This window comes from Cucurbita pepo, chromosome LG01 (genome assembly GCF_002806865.2).
Source record: "Cucurbita pepo subsp. pepo cultivar mu-cu-16 chromosome LG01, ASM280686v2, whole genome shotgun sequence".
Taxonomy (NCBI): domain Eukaryota; kingdom Viridiplantae; phylum Streptophyta; class Magnoliopsida; order Cucurbitales; family Cucurbitaceae; genus Cucurbita; species Cucurbita pepo.
Window position 1 is genome coordinate 15,720,027 of NC_036638.1, and position 15,285 is coordinate 15,735,311.

The 15,285-nt window shown below is 34.1% G+C and overlaps 2 protein-coding genes across 3 annotated transcripts; one reads left to right on the forward strand and one right to left on the reverse strand.

Moving 5' to 3' along the window:
- Nucleotides 1-3,233: 3,233 nt before the first annotated feature.
- Nucleotides 3,234-5,489, forward strand: LOC111803571 (DELLA protein GAIP-B). The gene has a single exon (XM_023688054.1). It carries the CDS (start codon nt 3,470-3,472, stop codon nt 5,231-5,233), a length of 1,764 nt encoding a protein of 587 aa, XP_023543822.1. The 5' UTR covers nt 3,234-3,469; the 3' UTR covers nt 5,234-5,489.
- A 3,757-nt stretch (nt 5,490-9,246) lies between these two features.
- LOC111782065 (protein C2-DOMAIN ABA-RELATED 7-like) lies at nt 9,247-11,555 on the reverse strand. Of its 2 annotated transcripts, XM_023662845.1 has the most exons (4): nt 11,429-11,555; nt 11,177-11,304; nt 9,895-9,990; nt 9,247-9,780 (listed from the first exon to the last, which is right to left on the reverse strand). In XM_023662845.1, exons 2-4 carry the CDS (start codon nt 11,285-11,287, stop codon nt 9,466-9,468), a joined length of 522 nt encoding a protein of 173 aa, XP_023518613.1. In that variant the 5' UTR covers nt 11,288-11,304; nt 11,429-11,555; the 3' UTR covers nt 9,247-9,465. The 2 variants fall into 2 exon arrangements, with proteins under 2 accessions (XP_023518613.1, XP_023518621.1); XM_023662853.1 differs by having other exon boundaries at nt 11,177-11,551.
- Between the last annotated feature and the right edge of the window lie 3,730 nt (nt 11,556-15,285).

Genomic DNA, 15,285 nt, shown 5'->3' on the forward strand with positions numbered 1-15,285 from the left:
TTTGGTTATCAAATATTTGACCTAAAGTGAGAATGATGTTATATTTAATAAGATATAAAAATAACTCAAATGTGAATTTAAAATGTAGTGTATAAAATCAAAAAATTATACCTTTTCCTTTAATCGATATGATTATGACGTTAATTAATAAACAAATTATATGGCTTAGATTATGGGGTGAGCATCACAATCACAATATCAAATAACTCGCAATCCCAAATAAATAAATAAATAAATAAATATTGCTTAACGTTTAAAAAGGTAGCTGAATTATAATACAATTCCTAGTAAATTAATGAGCCAATAATAAAATAAAATGAAATAAAATAATAGGAAATATCTTTAGAAGAGGCCGGCGAAAGCGATTGGAAAAGGAACGAAGAATATGCTGTTCACAATAATGGTGGAGAGAAGACGAGGCCAAGGTCTCTTTAATATTCGAATAGCTAAACTTTTAAGCTTTTATTATATTATTTTACTTTATTTATATATAAATAATTTTTATATTTATTTCGTTTCTATACTTTGGTCTAATTTCAATTTGATCTCGAACGTTTTGAAACTTTCAGTTTAGTCATTATGGTTTCAACTTTAATCAATTGTTTAAGATGATTTTAAAATTTTCAAACTTAGTCTAGACTTATTTTATAAGCTAATCCATTATTAATTTAAGATTTTATTAAGTGATACAACAAAAGTTTGGGACAGAGTTTATGATGTTATACTAATGTTCAACGCTTTTTAAACTAGGTTTACGTGTGGGAATACTCTATATCTTTCTTGAACATCGTATGCTTAGATTAACTTTCAAGTCATACTTCTATTTTGGAGCAAAATTTTATGATTCTATACTTGTTCAAACTTTTTCAAACTGACTATAGGTACGAGCATGCCTAAAGACAAAGATCATCTTTGGGCTTTGTAAATTTGGATTAGTTCTAAAGTTGTACCTCTACTTTGGAGTAGAGTTTAAGATGGCACACCTGTGTCTAGACTTTTTAAATTGGATTTAGGTGGGATCACACTTGAGGTCTTCCTCAAGAATGCTAGCTTGGTCTTTGCAAGGTTGGTCATAGTGTGATTTCTCCTTCGACATAACATTGATTGATTTAAGAGAGGAGCAGTAATTCATTGCCTTTCTAAGCACGCTTGGATGTTTGAGTTAGTTACAGCTTTAAGATAAGTGTGGCAAGTAAATAAGGTCTTTTTTAGGTGTATCTTGAAGGCACACTTCACTCCTACTCATAGAATAAATTAGGGTTTTCGAAATGTACGCAAAAAATGTTTTGAAGCTTGATATTGAGCTCTCGTCCATTTAGTGACTCTACATTGATCATTAGGACATAAATGACTTAGAGGAATGAGCTTTAGTTGACCTTCACCCATCATGTTACATCAAGTAAAAACTATATATCTATAAACATTTATTCCTCAAGTAAATAAAGATAAAGAACTAAAACAGAATTAGAAATTTAAATAAAATATTAATATGTTATTATGAGTAATTGGATCTGGATTCAGATCTCTTTTTATTTTTATTTTTTTTACATTTGAATATGTGAGAATCTAATGTAATTTATAATAATATTTATGATATATATAGAAAAAATAGAAATGGAATTTAAATTATAAATAATGGGAATAGAATTGGGGTGTAAAGTGAGTAGAGAGGTGTAGATAGATAGGTATAAATCTTTTCGAAATAGAGATATAGACAGACACCAAGAGTTGTGAAGACCTACAGGATTCATAAAATGGAATCTTTTTTAGTAGATATGATGAGTATTCTAAGCCTAAGCTTCTGAATTTCAGGTATTATTCTCCAATATTAAATGGAGCTTTCCCCTTGGATAAGGAACCAAATTGATGTCTCAACAATTTTTTCTTTTTATTAAATTCAACAAAGCAAATTCAATTTAATTTACAAGAGAAGAGAAGAGGATAAAAACAAAGATGAAAATGGGAGATTTTTATGAGTTTATAAAAGGATATACATAAGAGTTTATATTATTTTTTTTAAAATAAATAAATAAAGTGTAAATTATTACTATTTTTTATTATTTATAATTTGGTTGAATTATAAATTTTAGGGCATCCTCTTCTTTAATGTGTTTTTTTTTTTGTAACTAGTTTCAATTTTATTTTATTTTGGCTTTNGTAAAGAAAAGGACTCCACCGTTAGATAAGATCCTTCTATTTAGCAGCACTTTAGGAGGTGAGCGTATAGTGGATACCTAGGCACCCATAGTATCTATGTAACAATCTAAGTTTATCATTAGTTGATATTATATGCTCCATTTTACTCTTCAACTGACCCAGATACATTAAGTAAGGGACTAGGCAAATTATAATTCTTTAGATGGAAAAATATTATTTTAACTAACTAGGACTGAAAGGGTTAATTTTGAAGTCCAAGGGACTGAGTAGAAATAATTAAAAAAAAATTATAGGGATTTTTTTTTTCTAAAAGTTGCATCTTGGGGGAAAATAAAATACTAAATTGGGAAGAGTAAAAGTTGAAAAATTCACCTTGAAAACTGAGAGGTTAGGATTATAGCGAGGAGGAATCCAGGATTGTTCCGACAGAAATAGAGGGGAAAATAAATAATAATAATAATAGATAAAAGGAAAAAAAAAAAAAAAGGGGGGGGGGCCCACAGGAGAGAATAGGGACACGTGTGAGAATCGCAGAGACAGACTGGAATCCAGTCCAGGTTGTACTAGCATAACTTTACAAATAAAATAATAAATAAATAAAATAAAAAAGCTTTTTGGGGGTATGGTAACGGTGTAGGAGCGTCGCCGTAGTGCGCTGTGTCAGCTGAGATGAGTTGGGCCTTTGCGTCAGGAAACCTGTGGGCCCTCGGCCCATTCACGTATTTTGACCTCCCATTAATAATAAAAATAATAATCACATTTGGAATATTCATCTATAATTATTTACTATTTTATCTAATTAATCATCTCTTTTTCTTTTAGTGTGCTTAAATTAACTTAATTTTTAGTAATTTTAAGTTAATGTGAGGAAGAAATAAATGATGATAGAATAAATTAATTTAGGAGTTAGATGTAAATAATGGAGCATTGAGAAAAATATTAGTAATTAAAATGTTTATGTTAAAATTTATAATTAAGAATAATTTTATATTACAAAAAAAATTAATTGGGTGAAGATTGCAAGGCTAAACGGTGTTAACGGCGTTAGATTGGAGGGCTGGTTATGTAGTAAGATATTTGACCGGAATTAGAAGTGACGTTTAGGGGGCCGTTTGAGGTCAATTGGGTGGTTCTTGTTATGTAGGGCAAAGCAGGCGGTGAAGAAGCTGATTCAATCATTCAGAAGAAACCGGTTCACGCCATTTTCCATTCCCAAACCCTCTCATTCTCTTTCCACCTTCACCCAATTTTCTACCCACCTCTCCTCCACGGACCACAACCACTTTATCCGCCGCCGCTGTCGGAAGACAAGATGAAGAGGGAGCATCATCATCTTCATCCTGGCCCGGAGCCGCCTTCCATGGCTGCCGCTCCTAATGGAGACACTTATTTGAATACTGGAAAGGCTAAGCTCTGGGAGGAGGACGCTCAGCTCGATGGAGGAATGGATGAGCTTCTCGCTGTTTTGGGTTACAAGGTTAAGTCGTCGGACATGGCGGAAGTTGCGCAGAAGCTCGAACAGCTTGAAGAAGCTATGTGTCAAGTTCAGGATACTGGCCTTTCGCATCTAGCTTTCGATACGGTTCACTATAATCCCTCTGATCTGTCGACTTGGCTTGAAAGTATGATAACGGAGCTTCATCCGCCGCCTAGTTTTCCGCAGCCGCCTCCCTCGCAGATGAACGATTCGTCGTTTTTAGCCCCGGCGGAATCCTCCACCATCACTTCTATTGATTACGACCCCCAACGACAAACCAGCAGCCTGATTTTTGAGGAGTCTTCCAGTTCTGATTACGACCTTAAAGCTATTACGAGCAGCGCGATTTATTCACCAAGAGAGAACAAGCGTTTGAAACCCTCGTCCGAGTCGGACCCGGATTTATTCTCTACCTCGGCGATTGGGGCATCCGATTCTGCAACTCGCCCCATAGTCCTCGTCGACTCGCAGGAGAATGGAATTCAACTGGTTCATGCTTTGATGGCCTGCGCCGAAGCCGTGCAGCAGAACAATCTGAATCTGGCGGAGGCTCTGGTGAAGCGAATCGGGTACTTGGCGGTTTCTCAAGCCGGAGCGATGCGGAAGGTCGCCACGTTCTTTGCCGAAGCATTGGCACGCCGAATCTATAGGGTCTGCCCTGAAAATCCCCTCGATCATTCAATGTCCGATATGCTTCAATTGCATTTCTACGAGAGCTGTCCGTATTTGAAATTCGCACATTTCACCGCGAATCAAGCGATTCTTGAGGCCTTCGAAGGGAAGAAGCGCGTTCACGTAATCGATTTCTCGATGAACCAAGGGATGCAGTGGCCGGCTCTGCTTCAAGCCCTAGCTCTACGGCCGAGTGGTCCCCCAGCCTTCCGTCTCACCGGGATCGGACCTCCGGCGCCGGATAACTCCGATTACCTTCAAGAAGTCGGTTGGAAACTCGCTAAATTAGCCGAAACCATCAATGTCGAGTTCGAATACAGAGGATTCGTGGCGAATAGCTTGGCGGATCTGGACGCGTCGATGCTGGAGCTCCGACCGAGCGAGGTGGAGTCCGTGGTGGTAAACTCAGTTTTCGAGTTGCATAAGCTACTGGCTCGGCCGGGCGCCATCGAAAAGGTTATGTCGGTAGTGAAGCAGATGAAGCCGGAGATCATGACGGTGGTGGAGCAGGAAGCCAACCACAACGGTCCGGTTTTCATGGATCGGTTCACTGAGTCACTCCATTATTACTCGACGCTTTTTGACTCGTTGGAGAGCTCGCCCAACAACCAGGACAAGATGATGTCGGAAATGTACCTCGGAAAGCAAATTTGCAACGTGGTGGCTTGTGAAGGCAGCGACCGAGTGGAGCGGCACGAGACTCTGACTCAGTGGCGAACTCGGTTTTGCTCCTCTGGGTTCGAACCCATCCACCTGGGCTCCAATGCATTCAAGCAAGCAAGCATGCTCCTCGCCCTATTCGGCAGCGGAGAAGGATACCGAGTGGAAGAGAACAACGGATCTCTAACGCTGGGGTGGCACACCCGCCCCCTCATCGCCACCTCCGCCTGGAAACTCGGGAACAACTCGGTGGTGGTAACTCACTGAACAGAGTCAACTCGCTAAAAAAACGAGTGGACTCAAATTCCCAAATTGGGTTTTTCACCCAATGAAGCAGTGGGTGGCAATAACAACGAGCAATCTTATCTCAGCACTGTCTGTCACCTTGACAGCGTGACCCACCACTCCCAAATGTGCCTTTCACCCTCACCTTTCACTTTTGCCTGTCACTCTTTTTTTTTTCTTTTCTTTTCTTTTTTTGGGTTTCAAGGGCTCTTTTGTAATTTTCAATTGCAAATTTCTGAAAAAAAAAAAATGAAAAAAAATGTATTTATGCTTATTTAATAGTAGTAAATATAATTATTATTATTACGTGGAAATTAGATTTGTGATAATAAAAAAAGAAAATGAGGAGGTAAAAGAAAATTAAAAGAAGAGGTTGAATAAGTGAGAGGGTCGTCTGTTGCACTGAAATTTTCACCAATCTAATGTACTTCTCAATANTTGAATAAGTGATAGGGTCGTCTGTTGCACTGAAATTTTTACCAATCTAATGTACTTCTCAATAGTTTAATAAATAATTTACCNAGAAAATGAGGAGGTAAAAGAAAATTAAAAGAAGAGGTTGAATAAGTGAGAGGGTCGTCTGTTGCACTGAAATTTTCACCAATCTAATGTACTTCTCAATAGTTTAATAAATAATTTACCCAAATTATTATAATATGATGAAAGGCCACAAGAAATGAGGAGGAGACTTCCAATTATTCATCAATATTCAAACAAATTCAGAACGGAAGCAATCAAATTAGATTTGTTTTAAGGGATTTGTGACCAAAACAAACTATTTTGCACATGCATCCCATTTATTTTATGTTAATTACACAGACCTATGCTCACTTTTGTGGTGGTCACACGAAAAAAAACGAAGAATTAAAAAAAAATACTGAAAATGATAAAAAAAAAAATTATAAAATTAAAAGAATAGATGGCATGAGGGAGGGAGGAGAGTGTGCCACGTGTATTTTGCACATTTCAACCTCAGGCTTTCCAAATGGTGGGCCTCTGTGTCCAAAGCATACAAGATAGGCCCAGACGGTTTTTTTTTTTTTTTTTTTTTNTTTTTTTTTTTTTTTTTTTTTTTTAATGAAAATGTCGTCCACAAGCTGACGACATATCGAGAGTTTAGACGACATGGAGAAGATATTACTCCCTCTCCCTTGCGATATGTCGGACCCCTCCAATTAGTGATTTCTAGTCTCGTGGATATTTATTGTATAGTTTATAATTATTATACAAAATTATTTCTTTTGCAATCATTTTTTCACTTAGTTCTTGCCCCAGTTACGAACTGTGATAAAATTCACAAACAAATTGTTATGCGGTTATTATTATAAATGATAAAATTAACAAATAATTAAATTTAAATTTAAGATACTCGAAAGTTGGAATAATGGGACCTTACCCTCACACTACCCTAATAGACATTTGATTTATGATTGGATTATAAATAAAATGTTCATTAGAGAATCTATAATACTTAAATTCAAGATGTAATTATGCGTAAAATAGATTTTTGACCCAACTATGAACAACGGTGATCGATCGATTTGTTTGTAATAATTATATGAATCCTAGATCTAGTAGAATTAATAAAGCGAATATAAATCTAATTTTAAATGAAAATTAATTAATTAAAAATTTATCTAATTGTTTTTGTATAACTGATATATTTATTTAATTGGATAGATTAAAACTAATATTTAACCTATTAGATATATTAAATATAAATAGAAAAAGTATTTAATTAAAGGTTTAAATTAATATTTAATATATTAAATATTTTAACAAAAATGAAAAAAAAATACTTATTGTATTTGTTAAATTAAATATTAAAATAAGGTAGAGATATCTATCGTACGTTATTTCATATTTTTTCCATGTAAATTTGGATAACTTTTAGTTTTGTTTAATTTTATATAAAATTAAAGTCAATTCCAATACTTCCGCTCCATTAGTGGATCGTTCATTCCCAATAATGAACTTCCTTAAGATATCTCCTATGTCAACTAGAATGAGTTCTCATCACTTAGACCCGTATGGGTTTTTCTCCAATTCATCGGTTCTTAAAGCTCTAACTTACTTTTTCATAGGATCTATCTCTGTGGTTTTAAAGTACTTAGATTAGCTATTTACTAGTCTCTTTCATCATCATTGTCATCAACCTACAAATCATAGGTGCTCAAGTCCTCACCTAATCATAATTCCAAGTGATAGTTCTTATCATACCATTATGGATGTTATCTCATCATCCCTACTAGGGGTGTCTCTATAGTAGGCTTCATAACATCAATATCATTAAAAAAAGAGCGATCCTCATACCTACCAACACTTATCTACCTATGTAGTCACTTGCCCTCATCCGAACAAGATCACAGTTAGAACTTCTCCCCTCAACTCACCCCTTGTATTCAACTTAAACCCACTCGACCCTCGCCCAAAAGAGGAGAATCTGATGAAAATCAAGTATTGACAGATATTGCACCTCTCCTTCGCTGACCTTGATCACATACAAGTAGTGACAGTTTCTTCTTTTATTTTATATAGTTAGATATTACAAACTGTTCTAGAAATATTTGTAGATTATACACACTCGAAAAAACAATACAAATATAAATATGTTTTAGAACCTTATATCAAACATTGTTTCAATATTTTCATATAAAAAGTCTTTTTTTTTTTTTTTTAATGCATATTATTAATTTGATGATGTTTATATATCAATGATTTTGAAACGAATAAATATATGGATATGAATGAATGGGAGGCAAATGCTTTGTAAGAAGTCAAACATAAATTGAGTTTGAAGTTAACTCAACTTTGAATATTTTGTATAAAGGGTCAGAATTATTTTTGCAAATTTTAAAAAACTATATTTATTTATTTTAATAAACTTTTTTATATTATTTTCTTAAAGTTATTATTTTGATGAATTAAATAGCAACAATTAATATAAAATTTTATTGATTATTAATAATGTAAAACAAAATTTTTATTTAAATTTAATTCAATTATTATTTTTTTAATTGAAATATTGTCAAACATAATCTCCCCTACATCTTAAAAATTGATTTAATATCTTTTCAATATAATAACTTCGGTCAACAAATCAAACGTAATATAAGTTGATAATATAAAACAATTCATTTGAATATACCAAATTAAACTGATCTTTAACGATAATTTAATTTTTTAAAAAAAGTTAATTAATTTAATATTGATTTATTAGACGTAAAATTAAAATTTTAAAAATTTATTAAAGAAGAATAAAAAAATAAAAAAATATCTTAAACATTTTGAACCAAATCTATCATACCAGGTTGACCACTTTCAAGTTGGAATGTTTTACACGGAAAATCTATTCTTAAATATGTTCCATTTTTTCTGGTTTGTTTAAATCATTAGTATTAATTTCCATGAAATAAAACTATATATTTCATTATCAATCATTCATTACTTTAATATTTTGTAATTAAAATAAATTTGATTAATTTACCTGACTTGACTTTTGAGTTACAAGGCCCAAGCCCAGGCCCAAATATAAATCCATTTCTCCATACATTTCAAAGGGTTAGTTTCTTAAATTATTTTAATGATAATTTTCTGAAGAGTTTAAAGAATAAGTTATTCTCCAGTTAGATGATTTTTGTAAAGAATTTTTTAATTAAATTGTTAATTTTAAATAATATTTCATATCTAGTTATCAACATAAAGTTTCATAATATTTCGAACCCCAACCAATATCAGTATGAAATAAATGATTCAAACATAACCATATCTTCGATACATATAAAAAATAAGAACGAAGATAAACACGAACTAGGATGGAGAATAGGCAACGAAAAATCCTTTTTCCTCCAACTCGTCGTCCATTCCCCGCTTAATTTGGGATTCCTATAATACCCACCGGGGAAAAATATATATAAACGTCCCTAATTGGGAGTAGGTCGAGTTTGCTGAAGAGAATTTTGGCAAGAAATGAGTAAATGGCAGAAGACATAGAGTAGTTAATATATATGTGATTACAGGATGAAGTTGTCACTTTGCAGAAGCAGAATAAAGAGAATTCAGGTATATATATATTCATTCTACAGAACCAGAATTCTAGGTCCAGTTTCAGGTCAACAAGGCAAATTCCCTTATTTCCTTTTGCTAACATCTACAAGCCATGAAACTGGGAAACTTATTACATAGTGTACCTAGTAGTGCATCAATTTAGGAACTTAGAAGTGGCTCATACCCTCTTTCGGCAGACCCTTAGATCCCGGAACATCAATCCATTCGAGCTGAATCTCCACCTCACCACACTCTACATTCTTCAACCTAAGGTGCATGTTCTGTATAATTTTCCCTTTGTTCCAAACACATTGGCTCTCATCAGCTAAGTCGTTTGTTCTGCTTGGATATACCCTCTTAACCACACACCCCTCTGGGAGGCTTTCCAGTCCCATCTTCAGACATTCGATGTATGGTTCGATGTCAATTACGGCATCTCCCATTTTGTCATGGTCTGTTACTGTGTCTTTGTCATACACTGACTGCAAAAATGAAAAAGAAAGAAAAGAGCATAAAGCAGTAAGTTACACATTCTCCTCATCTGGTGGTTGGCTTGAAGCTCTCATTCATAATTATCAAAGATAAATATCACTTACTAAACCGATTGGAGTCCTAAGATCTGCAATAGAAAGAGTCAGTTCATCATTCCATTCAGGATTGCAATTATTTTTCACCACACGGGTCTTCAAACTCTGCACCAGTTTGAGTTATGTAAGAAGAATACTAAAAAACTCATTCAAGATTTAAATCAGAAGGCTTAAAGATATCAGTAATGTGGACTTTTTAGTTCATTAGTTTGAAAGCTTGGGTTTTCATAGTTAGAGTTAGGAAACGTAAAATTCTGTGTTCAGAAATGGGCATTGGGAACTTTCTTCTGAGTGATTTATGTTTGGTTCATAAGTTTCTTGCAGTACAAATCCGGAGAGATGTATTTCAAGAGTAAAAGTATCATTTCATTGATTATCAAACAGTTTATCTCTAAGACAAGCAATCTAATGTATCAACAATCAACATAAATCCGAACTTCTCAAACCAGGAATCAAATGCCTCGAAAAAGTAGATTAAGACTAAGTTGGATCAACTGTTCTGACCATAAATTTACCTATTGGCATTCGCAAGAAAGTTTGATGGCACAAAGCATAATCTAATACATATATAACGGTCTAAGCTCATCTCTAGCAGACATGGTACTCTTTAAAAAGCATCTGCTAGGGAGAAGTTCCCACACCCTTATAAAGAAGGCTTCGTTTTCGTTCTCCTCCCCAACCGACGTGGGATCTCACAACATACCAATGAACACCAAATGATCATATAATTTTGTCTACATTTTGTGCTTCATCCCATGTTTTCTGTTATCATAAATCACCAAGCATTCACAACACTTCTTTTGCCTATACAAGAAGAAACCTCTTTGTTGAGTGTTGAGAAGTTACAAGAATTTGAGGACACAAACGTCCTACAATCGTATAAAAGATCCCCCAAATCGAAAAATAACAAAGAATACAAAACTAAGCCGCCATTTTAGACAAAATTCAATCAAATCAAATCAACCTGGTGTTATGGCTAAGATGGTATCATGATCTCTTAACTGATATCGATCAAACCAGATAGATTATCACTGATTTTCTTTCTATTTTTTATTTTCCCTAGAACCCTGCAAGCATATCCGATTAGTCTGAATTAGCACAAACAGTCAGTTTCTTTCAAACGCCAATTTATATATATTTCTAGGGGTAAAGCAGATGGACGTCGGAGTCGAATAACGTAAAAGGAGCTAAAACAGTAAGCATCCATTCAAGAAATTGTAGCAGAAAACATAGTAAGACCATCAATCTCCCCAATAACAGAAAACTTCAAGAAAGAAATCAAATCGAATACCGTATCGCCCATAGTGACGACGACAAAAGGATCACTGCTACGAGTATCACGAACAGCCAGATTAGAACCGCGCAGCACCCGAATTCGGAGAAGACCCAAGAAGTGTTCCATCGTGGAGCAAATTAGACCTCAATCGTGAAGAAAATCAAATATAAACAATTGCAGTATGTAGTTGATAGAAATTTTGATTATCACCAAATGAAAAATCAGAACTCAGAAAGCATCACAATGAGTTGGAGAAGAGAGAAATACAGAATTGAAGATGGAAGATTGAAAAAGTGGCCGGTCGGAACTCGGGGAGTTTCTTTGTGGTCCACCGTCGTCGCCGCACTAAATTGTAGCGCTGCCTGTCAGGTCCCTAGTTTTTTATTTTCTTTTTATTTTAAATATATCAAATTCGGATGACCAAACATTTATTTTGTTATTTAATTTTTTTTTAATTAAAAAAAAAAAAAAACAAGTTTACATATCACTTTCCATTTAATTTTTTTTTTTTTTTTTTTTTTTTTTTTTTTTTTAGGAAAGGAAGGTAAAAATTAGAATAGTGAGTTAAATAAATAGGGAGTTAGAGATGTGAATTTTCCACCGACATTAATAAAAAAAAATTTTTTTGAGAAAATTCATCCTTTCCAATTATTTTATTTGTAGGATAATATTATTTATTGTATGAAAAATTCAAAATTATTAATATAATTATATGGTTGACATACATGTTTAAACAATAATTTGAAAGATCTATAGTTTATTAATAAAATCGGTGTCTTATCATGGAAATATTGTTATTACGTCTCACTTTGTAATGTTCCAGAAGTTTTTGATTTTGTCTTCGAATCGTCTGAGTCTATTCCCAGCTTGTCTCGCTCTTAGGTTGACCCTTCTACTTGACTATTCTACTCGTGTAATGGGTGTATGGTCCTGTCCCGCCTATAGTGGGATCAACTATGATATACTTAACTGATTCTTGGGGTATAGAGGGCTCGTGGTACCAGTTGCCTTTCCTCCTTTTCCTCCTTTGCTTTGAGAATTGTGTGAACAAAGATTGCATAGAAGGGAAAGAGGTCTTCATACAGGGAAGTTCATCTACAAGATCTGGTAGTGCCCTCGTGGGCACGTTCCTATTAGAATCGGTCTGATCTAATCGAACTCAACTGACTCACATAAAATACAGGGTGAGTTTTCACCGAGTTGATCGCTTGAGTCTATAGACTACCTCGGTTTTCTACGAGATCTTTATAAATATGTTAATTAAGAATATTAATATTTCAAAAGATGACCATATGCGACTAGGTTTTAATCCTGGGCGTCCTTTGATTTGCATGAATGTGAATGGTTGTTGTAGTCGATTCAATATGTTTACCATTTCAAAAACTTGACCAAATAAATGAGAATATAATTTCATGAGATAAATTTACTCATTAAGATAAGTAGATGAATAGTTTCCTTAAACACTGATTTCGAGACTTAAATAATAGGGTCCTTCCCTCTCATTAACTCAAGAGGGACTTGGTTTATGGTTTGATCAAAAACAAATTATTCATTAGATAATCAATGATATTTGAGGTATGAGATGTATATAGGGGTAAAATAAACTTTTGACTTAACTGTAATCACACAACTTGTGAATGATTGACTTTCTTGTAATGATTATATTAATGGACAAAATTTATTCTGCCATGTATAATAGTATAACTCTAAGTCTTAAATAAAATAACTTATAGGTAATGAATGAAAATTAATTAATTAAAAAGTTTAAATTAATTTTATATCTCTGTAACGTTTCCATGCTAGTTGATAGTAACACTAAAAAGAATCCATTTATTTTAAATACTAAAAGAAAAAAATATATACATTTAATATATTAGATATATTAAAATAAAAGAGAAAATTATATGGATGGTATTTGATATCTTAAATATTAAAATAATTAATGTATATTATATATCTTTCTTAATTGAATACATATTAAATATATTATGATATTTAAATAAGATTTAAATACAATATTATATAAATATTTAAATATATTATTTGACAAAACTTCTCTCCAAAAGTCTCTACCAATAGAAACTTTGGATTGACTCAAATGAGCCTCCTACATTTTCTCCCCTAGAAAGTAGATTCTCTATCCCCACATGGAAACCGATTTAGTTATGCTCATAGTATGCATGAAAGTATAATATAAGAAGCGCGTAATAGAATCTGAGCATGATATGAGTTGACCTAATGCATGTAAGAGCACGTTAAACATTCTGATGCATGGTTATCGAGGAATAAACCATTGAGCTATGATTTGATTGAAATCGGAGCATGCCTTTTGTGTGCAACAAAGCATGTTATAGGAAACCTATTATAAATGTTTGAGCATAGAATGAGTTGAGATGGTACATGTTAAATGTTGTTATGCATATTTACTAAATGCGTACACACTGTGTCCTATGAACTGAAATTCATGACTAGGTATCCATGTTTAGATCGTTGTGCTATGTCTCTATTTCATATGTTTGTGATGTATTCAGTTATACAAAAACGATTAGGGGTTCGCCAACTAACCTTCAAACATGAACCTGACTCAAGGGTTCGGATAACCATAAAACTGGCTTATGATACTTTATGACTTATGATGGTACCCTATGGAGCTACTGTGAAGTTTTTGAGTTAGCTTCCTATAGTGAGCCTGTCACAAGGGATAGAGGTCCATAGTTGTACCTTAAGAGTTTGCTATGATTATTGTTCATACACGTGAGTTATGCGGTTATACGGGGACGATTGAGAGTTTGCCAACTAGCTCCTAATCATAAACTTGACTCGATTGTCAGGGGTCCGAATAACCATAGAACTAATATATGATGTTTTATGACGTACAATTTTTGCTCTGTGGGGACTATTAGGAAGTTTGCCGGTTAGCTTTCCTTTGGTGAATATGTCACAAGCGGCAAGGGTCCACAGTTGCGCCTTAGAGTTTGATGAGCCTAAACATGCATGAACCCTATGAGATAGACATTAAGATCACACCTTGAGGAATAAAGATATGATGATAAAAGAGACTAGCAGAAACAACTAATTAGAAGACCTAGAGAACTTATGAGGGCTAGAGGTCCAAATAGGACCAAGAACCAAGAAAATAGAATGAGAAAACTTAGGGGTAGTCTAGGAAACAAATTAATTAAGGCACCGAACCCCCAAATGAGAATAAGGCACCGAACAAATTAAATAAAATTAATAAAATTTTATAACAAACTAGGTACTACCCGCAAATTGCTTACTGAATATATTTTATATATTCACTCTTGCTACTTCAATTTTCTTTTTAGGTGGAGCTTGATCTAGCAAGTGAGGGAGAGGCACACATAGGTTGTTGGTCACATGGAGTCTTGTCACACTTAAGACTAGATTTCCTTTGTACTTGTATTTTAAATTTTGTATTTCATGTATTTTAAATAGTTTGACCTTGTAGTAGTAGTATGTTTTGGTGGTCTCCCTTTGTCTTTTGTAAAAGCAAAATTTTCATTACTATTTTAATTGAATTAAAAAATGCATATACCCCTCATTTACTCGGGTGTCACATGTACACCAACTTTCACTTTGTTTGTCCCCGAACCACATCCTAATGGGAGAGATACTACTCTTATACCATTTGTAATACCCCAGGCCCAAGATTCAAATCAGAATTCATAATTAAGATTAAACACCTGATGTCCCCATCATTCTCCTGCGACATGGTCACGTTACCTTTCCTTGCTTTTTAAAAGTGAATACTATCCCCACAAACCAACACGAGTCCTTCCATATGCTTACTAGTAGAGACATGCTCTTGCCTGAAGATGGTTCCAAGTTGCCCTCCCATTTGCGCTTGGATCGCTTTGTTGGTTAATAGGTTGTCTGCACGACCCTCCATGCAATTCATGACAATATGTCTTTCTTGACCATACCAGAAACATGCTCTAGTGCAAGTCAAGCATCGTCCCAGTGTTTCCTTCCACATTCATTGCGCTAGGGTCTTCCTTACCCTACAAGGTACACCTTCTATTTTTGTGACTCAATCATAGGAACTTCATAGTTAAACATGTTTTACTTGGGACAATTCCATATAGGGTGAGATCCTGGAAATT

Coding starts and splice junctions, on each gene's coding strand:
- LOC111803571 (XM_023688054.1), top strand. CDS start 3,470: ATGAAGAGGGAGCATCATCATCTTCATCCTGGCCCGGAGCCGCCTTCC.
- LOC111782065 (XM_023662845.1), bottom strand. CDS start 11,287: ATGGAACACTTCTTGGGTCTTCTCCGAATTCGGGTGCTGCGCGGTTCT. Junction 9,991..11,176: donor TCGTCACTATGGGCGATACG/GTATTCGATTTG, acceptor AAACTGGTGCAG/AGTTTGAAGACCCGTGTGGT. Junction 9,781..9,894: donor TTAGGACTCCAATCGGTTTA/GTAAGTGATATT, acceptor TCATTTTTGCAG/TCAGTGTATGACAAAGACAC.